This window comes from Osmerus mordax, chromosome 27 (genome assembly GCF_038355195.1).
Source record: "Osmerus mordax isolate fOsmMor3 chromosome 27, fOsmMor3.pri, whole genome shotgun sequence".
Taxonomy (NCBI): Eukaryota; Metazoa; Chordata; class Actinopteri; order Osmeriformes; family Osmeridae; genus Osmerus; species Osmerus mordax.
Genome location: NC_090076.1, coordinates 7,885,634 through 7,893,735, shown reverse-complemented (window position 1 = coordinate 7,893,735; position 8,102 = coordinate 7,885,634). Strand labels below are relative to the sequence as shown.

The following is an 8,102-nucleotide window of genomic DNA, read 5'->3' as shown; positions in this document are numbered from 1 at the left end:
AGATCTCTTCCCTCACGTGAACAGAGGCCTACTGTCTGGGACACTGTTCTGGCTTCAGCCCGGTTTCTTTGTTCCCTCTCCGTGTTGGCTGCTGAGCGTGAGGGCTGCTGGAGAGGCTGTTTCTGGGGCTGACGTGTGCCTGGTCTGGACGCAGACCCTGGGGGTAGCTGACGGGCCTCTCCATCAATTTACTGGCTGTGGGGACATTTCCAATTCTTCCCTCTCTCGCCCTCACACTCTCTCTCCCTCCTCCCTCTCTCTCTCTCATTACCTCTCTTTCTATCCCCTTCCCTCTCCCTCCCTCTCTCTCTCCCTCACTCTCTCGCCCTCTCTCCGTGTCAAGCATTACCGACACTAATGAAAAGACATGTCCTCAGCGAATCGCTCTCCCTGAAGTGAGCTGGATGGAGGGGAGAGGGGGAGGGAGAGAGGGGAGAGGGGGGGAGGAGAGAAGCAGCGCAGGGAGAGATAATGCCCCACTTACAAGGAGTGGGGGGGAGAGAGGGTTGTCGAAAGAAAGAGGTGGAGAGAGAGAGAGAGAGAGAGAGAGGGAGAGAGAGAGAGAGAGAGAGTGATGCACGGCCCTTGAAAAACAGCCCCGGCTCTGAAGAGGAAGGGAAGGGAAATTTCAAGCTTTTAAAAATGAACAATGGTGCAAATGATCAGTCGTGTATATTCATGGACACAATGGGAATACCCAGAGCAGCAGCCTTGAGCGACGGCGGGCTCCTTCCCGGACTGGTTGTACACCCATCTGCGTGAATGGGTGTGTGTCTCACTGACAGAAGGTGTTAATTGTCTCTGGTTGTACGAGGGGAGCTGGGTGCAACAGCAGATGGGCTTCGTGTCCAGGGGAGACCAGGGGGAGACCAGGAGAGACCAGGGAAGACCAGGGGAGAGCAGGGAAGACCAGGGGAGAGCAGGGGAGACCAGGGGATACCAGGAGAGACCAGGGAAGACCAGGGGATACCAGGAGAGACCAGGGAAGACCAGGGGATACCAGGAGAGACCAGGGAAGACCAGGGGAGAGCAGGGAAGACCAGGGGAGAGCAGGGGAGACCAGGGGATACCAGGAGAGACCAGGGAAGACCAGGGGATACCAGGAGAGACCAGGGAAGACCAGGGGATACCAGGAGAGACCAGGGAAGACCAGGGGGAGAGCAGGGAAGACCAGGGGAGAGCAGGGGAGACCAGGAGAGACCAGGGGAGAGCAGGGAAGACCAGGGGAGACCAGGGGAGAGCAGGGGAGACCAGGAGAGACCAGGGGAGAGCAGGGGAGACCAGGGGAGAGCAGGGGAGACCAGGAGAGACCAGGAGAGACCAGGGCCAGTGGACAGGAAGATGTCTTCCTAAACACGCTCACTGGGTCTCATTCTCTAGTCTTCCCGATTCATTTAAGGAAAGGTAAGTCTATTGAAGGAGAACAATGGCTTTCCTTTTTTGGGAACACCGCCTGTCTATATTTCAGATGAAACGTTTTTTCCCCATAGAAGCATAAATTAATTTCTGTTAAGCGCTGTACTTGGAATATTGGGATTTTACCAGACCTCTAATTATTTGATTGCTTGCACCTGTTGTCAACTGCTTCCAAATTGAGGCTTGAGTTTATAAAGCAGCCCTCTCATTATGCTAATCAAGGCTTTGCAGCCCTCTTTCCGGTATATTCTTTTGTATGTCGTTGTGCCCCGATCCATCTTTCTTTGTCTCCATCTTTCTCCCCCTCCGTCAGCCTATCACAGGGCTGGATGTTTCAGACTTCTCCGTGAACAGGAGAGGGATGTTTTGCCCTGGCCTGAGCCACAGGTTCCTGTTACAATGAAATAGAGCCCAGATGTTACCCATGTGTGTGTGTGTGTGTGTGTGTGTGTGTGTGTGTGTGTGTGGGTGTGTGTGTGTGTGTGTGTGTGTGGGTGTGTGTGTGTGTGGGTGTGTGTGTGTGTGTGTGTGTTTTTGCAGGGGCCAGGGGGGGGGTCAGTCGGGCCAGGGGGGGTCACTTCCTGCCCTTTGTCACCGTGACGAGTGCTGACATGCGAGGGGGGAGGCTGAGGTGATGTCAGGAGGGGGTTGCCATGCAGTGTGTTCAGGGTTAGGGCCGATTTATACTACTCCGTTTTCACGGAGACGGACACAGGGAACACCTTCTCCGATGTGGAACGCCCTCGGAGAGCCCCTCGGAGAGCTCTACGTGCACCTCCTGATTTTCCTGACTATCCGTCCGCTAGTCCGTCATTTTACGGATACCTCTTGGCTGTGATTGGTCCGCAATTGGTTCCACACACAAAGACGTCATGTGGCAGGCTTCAAAAACATTGCTCCACCTACTTTTCTGGCGGTGAAGTGTTTTCAGCCTTCGGAGTACTATAAATTCAACAAATCCGTCCGACTCCGTCCGTAATGGAGTCGAAGTAGTATAATTCGGCCTTTAGTGTTTCACTGTCTACAGAAACAGCTTGCAAACACACATATGGAAGCACACACTGCTAGGACATGCACACACACACACACTGCTAGGACATGCACACACACACACACACACACTGCTAGGACATGCACACACACACGCACACACTGCTAGGACATGCACACACACACACACACTGCTAGGACATGCACACACACACACTGCTAGGACATGCAGGAGGAGCATCTCTGTCTCTGTGTGTGTCTCACTCTCTCTCTTAAATATGTAGCTTAAATATTGTTGGATCACGTCCTTGGTCTTGGAGACAGTCTGGTAAACTGAGGAGATAAAACGCTCCCCCCCCCCCCCCAAAACATGACAGGAATTCTGTCTGAATTTTCCAGCTAACTTAAGGCAGTGAACTCAAAGACACGCCACCCAGCTCCCTCTTTACACCACTCTCTCCCACCTCTGTGTGTGTGTGTGTGAGGTCAGTGAGCCTGTGATTCTGGGTGACGTGTGTGTGTGTGTGTGAGGGGGGAGCGGGGTCATTTCTTTAATCGGGGCTTCAGTAGGGCGAAGGTGCTCCAGATGGGGCCATTGTGCTGCACCACCCATCAATAATTCACGGCGTGCCGGAGAAAGTGGCGGAGTGTGTCTGCCTGCTCAATAATTAACCAGGGAGGGCGGGGGGGGGGGAGGGGGGGGAGGGAGGGGGGGGTGCGGGCTCTCTCCAAACGTTCGTTCACTCGCCCTTTGATGCCACAGACCTGGGGGGTCTTTGGATTTGTCAGCTCATTAAGATGTCACCTCTCCTCTCCTTTTATTTGTTTTGTAATCCTTTTCCTATGTGTGTGTGTGTGTGTGTGTATGTCCGTCCTTTGGTGTGGGTGTGTGATAGTGTGTGTGTGAGTCCTCTGGTATGGGCGTGTGAGTGTGTGTGAGTCCTCTGGTATGGGCGTGTGAGTGTGTGTGTGTGTGTGTGTGTGTGTGAGGAGTAGTAGGCATTCTGTGGTGGCCTGTCTTGCTTGGTAATGGGCTCTAATCAGTGGGTTCCTGTCTGAGAGACTGGGCAGCTCCTGTCTCCGTGACCGTCTCAAGGCCCCTCCCCCTTCCTCCCCACGGTCCCTCTATTTCTGTCTCTTGGTTTGTCCCCTCTCTCTTTCTCCCTCTCTCTTCACTCCTGTTTGGAGGGTCTCTCTGCCTCTCTCGCTCGCTCTCCACTCCCTCACTAACTATCTGTGGGTCGACGGGCGCCGCTCCTCTAACGTCCCTCCGCTCTTGTCTTCCCGCCGTGGGCCCCGTCTCTCTCTCTGGCCCCAGAGATGACGGAGCAGGCTGGGCTGCCGTGGCCCCCACCTGTGGGCCAGCTGGAGGACGACCCCTCCCTGAGAGAGCCAGGTGACCTCTGACCCTCTCTCGCCCTGGACCACCCCTCACCCCCCCCCCCCCCCCCTCCCCACTCCTCTTCCTGACCTGACCCCCTCAGGGGCCTGCATCGGTCCTGCCTGCTCCCTGACCCCTGGCAGGCACTCTCCCTCCCCAGCTCTCTCTCTCTCCAGTTATTTCTCTCTCTCCAGTTATCTCTCTCTCTCTCTCTCCAGTTATCTCTCTCTCTCTCCAGTTATCTCTCTCTCTCCAGTTATCTCTCTCCATCTCTCCATCTCTCTCCATATCTCTCTCTCCAAATCTCTCTGTCTCCAGTTATCTCTTTCTCCATCTCTATCTCCATATTTCTCCATCTCTCTCTCTCTCCAGCGCTGTAGTTCTGACCCTCAGGGCCCTCAGTCTGTAATTACCCAGAAGCCCCTGGTGCTCCATGGCTGCATCTCCCATGCCTCTCTGTGTTAGGTCGCCCTGCACATCTACCCTGGAGCCACAAACTGCAACAGGATGATGATGATGTCAGAGGACCTGCCCAGCATCTCCCCCTTAGAGAGCGACCCTGCCCTGCCCTCCAGCATGGCTGCCCTCTGTCTGCCCTACAACTGCTTACCCTGCTCTGCTCAGACCGCTGCCCTGCAATCACAGACATGTAAACACTATACTTGACTCATTCTCCGTCTCTCTCTCTCCCTGTGTGTGGTGTGTGTGTGTGTGGGGGAACAGTGCAGTTTGAAGGGGCAGAATGGGACAGATCCTCGTCTCCCACAGAGAGGTTACGCCCCCCCAGGTCCAGCCCCCTGGGGGGAGGGGGGGGGAAGTTCCGCCTGCCCCCCGACCCCCACAACCCCCAGCTGGGCGAGAGAGTGGACGCCACCCTGGCCCTGGAGAAACAGGTGTATGTAATCACGTCAATTCTATTGTGGGATCTGATTGGAGATGCAAGCATCCAGGTTCCAGTCTCCAGAATATCTGCTTCTGACAGTGACGTGTTGTCTTCGAGGAGAAACGTTCATGTTTGCTGGATTACAGACTACTGGATTATTATAGCTGGTCCAGCCTACTTCATTATCGTACTTCATTAACCTACTTCATTACTTCCTGGTGAGGCTCTCTGAAGGGCCCTTATGGGGCCACAGCCTCACTAATGTGCCCACAGCCTCACTAAGCTTCCAGAGTTAGGAGCCTCTGGTGAAGCAGACACTGGCCTTAACCTCTCAGAGCTCACAGGAAATGGTGAGGAGAGTTAACCCCGTCTCTCTCTCTCCACCTCTCTCTCTCCCCACCTCTCTCTCTCCCCACCTCTCTCTCTCTCTCTCCACCTCTCTCTCTCTCCCCACCTCTCTCTCTCTCTATCCACCTCTCTCTCTCTCTCCACCTCTCTCTCTCTCCCCACCTCTCTCTCTCTCCACCTCTCTCTCTCCACCTCTCTCTCTCCCCACCTCTCTCTCTCCCCACCTCTCTCTCTCTCCACCTCTCTCTCTCTCCCCACCTCTCTCTCTCTCCACCTCTCTCTCTCTCCCCACCTCTCTCTCTCTCTCCACCTCTCTCTCTCCACCTCTCTCTCTCTCCCCACCTCTCTCTCTCTCCCCACCTCTCTCTCTCTCTCTCCACCTCTCTCTCTCTCCACCTCTCTCTCTCTCCCCACCTCTCTCTCTCTCTCTCCACCTCTCTCTCTCCACCTCTCTCTCTCTCCACCTCTCTCTCTCTCCCTACCTCTCTCTCTCCGGGTGTTGTGTTGTCAGGTGGTACCACGGGGCGCTGTCTCGCTCCGAGGCCGAGGCCCTGCTGACGCTGTGTAAGGAGTGCAGCTACCTGGTGAGGAACAGCGAGACCAGCCGCTCAGACTACTCCCTGTCTCTACGGTAGGAAGACACACACACACTCTCTTTCTCGCTCACACACACACTCTCTCTCTCTCTCTCTCTCTCTCACCCACACACACTCTCTCTTTCTCACTCACACACACTCTCTCTCTCTCTCTCTCACCCACACACACTCTCTCTTTCTCGCTCACACACACTCTCTCTCTCTCTCTCTCTCACCCACACACACACTCTCTTTCTCACTCACACACACTCTCTCTCTCTCTCACCCACACACACTCTCTCTTTCTCACTCACACACACTCTCTCTCTCTCTCTTTCTCACACACACACACACTCTTGAACAGCAATGCACTTCCAGACAGCTTTACAGAGGTCAGATGGTAGAGCATTGTCTAAATCATTCAAGGATCAACCACTTTATGGTTCGATTGAATGCACTGTGTATTTTTCCTGTGTATCTGTGTGTGTGTGTGTGTGTGCTTGTTTTGAAGCTTCCACAAGACCCTCCGTAACATATTCCGGTCCCCATCTGTCTCTCCTCCCCTCCTCCTCCTCTCCCTCCCACCCCCCTGCTCTCTCTCTCTCTCTCTCTCTCTCTCTCTCTCTCTCTCTCTCCCCCTCCCTCCCACCCTCCCCGCCCCTCCTCTCCCTCCCTCCCCCCCCCTCCTCTTCTCCCTCCCCTCCTCTCCCCCCTCCCCTCCTCTCCCCACTCCCCTCCTCTGTAGATCATTGGCTCACTGATTTATCTCTCCATACTCCTTCACCTGCCGTAATACTGCTTATCTGGTCAAATCTATCCTTTCTAATTACTATCGTGATCCATAACCCCCCCCCCCCCGCCCCCCCCCCCCCCCCTCGCCAGCTCTCTGAGTGGTAATCAGGCAGGTAGAGCACACTGCCAGCCTGCCTGATTCCCTATTATCACTAATGAATATGAATCCCCTTCTGTGGAGACCACACACAGCGAGAGAGGGGAGAGAGAGGTAGGCAGAGAGAGAGATAGAGAGAGATAGAGGCAGAGAGAGAAATAGAGAGAGATAGAGGCAGAGAAAAAGATAGAGAGAGGCAGAGAGGTAAGCAGAGAGAGAGAGAGAGGCAGAGAGGTAGGCACAGAGAGATAGAGAGATAGAGGCAGAGAGAGAGATAGAGAGAGATAGAGGCAGAGAGAGAGATAGAGAGAGGCAGAGAGGGAGACAGAGAGGATGATATGTGGGTGCAGGGGAGACAGAGAGAGATAGAGATTTCGTCTCCAGCATTGGTGTGCACCACCAACACAGAGGCACAATTCCACGGCCCCCCCGGTCGCAGCTCCGGCACGTACAGCGCGGCCGACGGAACACACCGAGTTTGATGTCAACAGAGCGTCGAGACAGGCAGACATTCACAGCGGCGACCACACTGCTGTGGGTGGCCCCTGTCTCACAATAGGAGGGGCCAGGGTGAAGCAGAGCCGTGGTGTCCACAAAGAGGCGGCCTGGTGTTGAATGACTGGGAGGGAGGCTAGCAGGAGAGTGGTTGAATGGAGATAGAATCAAAGTGACAGCTAGCGCCCCAACAGAGTGAGTCAGCACCAGAGCAGAGTCACAGACCAGTCCTGCATCAACAATATCGACACTGAGGAATACCCACCCTTCTCTGCCCTGGTTGTTGCACCCTCCATAGTAACAACAGCGGGTTGTTGACATGAGGAAGTTAACCAGGAAGTGAATCAGATAAGGTTTGTTGTTTACCTACAGAGGAAGATACTGTATGGTAACTATTTGGGGTGTAAGTGTTGGGGATTTGACAACTCTTCGATCTGACTTTCTGTAATACCAAGTAGCCCTAGTGAACCAATTAGAGGCCTTGTCTTTCCCTCTGTTTCTATAATTAGACATACATCATGAGGGGCTGTCAGGTCTTAAAGGGGAGGTGCAGCGCTGTCTCCTACTGCCCGCGCTCTGTTTCCCTCTCCCGCTCTCTCTCTCTCCACCTCCCATCCCTCCATCTAATCACTGTCTTTGTCTCTCCTCTGGCATGCTATTACATCACCCATCCATCCATATCACCCCCCCCCCCTCTCCTTCCCATCCTTCCGCCTTCCGAGTTGCGGGAATAAGCAGGCTATATTTCCAGACTTGTCATTTTTTTATTGTGTAGTTATGCGACCATGATGTGTAATGTATCTTGTGCATCTGTCTTGCTCTCTCTCTCCCCCCCCTCTCTCTCTCCCTCTCCCTCTCCCTCTCCCTCTCTCTCTCTCTCTCTCTCTCTCAGGAGCTGCCAGGGGTTCATGCACATGAAGTTCACCCAGTGTAAGGATGGAAAATACGTCCTTGGCCAGAACAGCCCTCCCTTCGACACCATTCCTGAGGTCATCCACTTCTACACCACACACAAGCTACCAATCAGAGGGGCCGAGCACCTGTCCCTCCTCTTCCCTGTGTTGGTGCAGACTCTCTGATTGGCCGGGACGCTGTTCCAGAACCCTGTATCGCATCACGATTGGA

General features: G+C 54.4%; 1 protein-coding gene across 1 annotated transcript in view; it reads left to right on the top strand.

Moving 5' to 3' along the window:
• Positions 1-8,102, top strand: part of shdb (Src homology 2 domain containing transforming protein D, b) — an 18,709-nt gene that overhangs the window by 9,537 nt on the left and 1,070 nt on the right. Inside the window, 3 exon segments of the mRNA XM_067230255.1 lie at positions 4,511-4,682; positions 5,530-5,649; positions 7,870-8,102. The exon segment at positions 7,870-8,102 is cut by the window's right edge and continues 1,070 nt beyond it. Of these exon segments, the coding sequence (XP_067086356.1) occupies positions 4,511-4,682; positions 5,530-5,649; positions 7,870-8,056 (479 nt within the window). The 3' untranslated portion in view covers positions 8,057-8,102.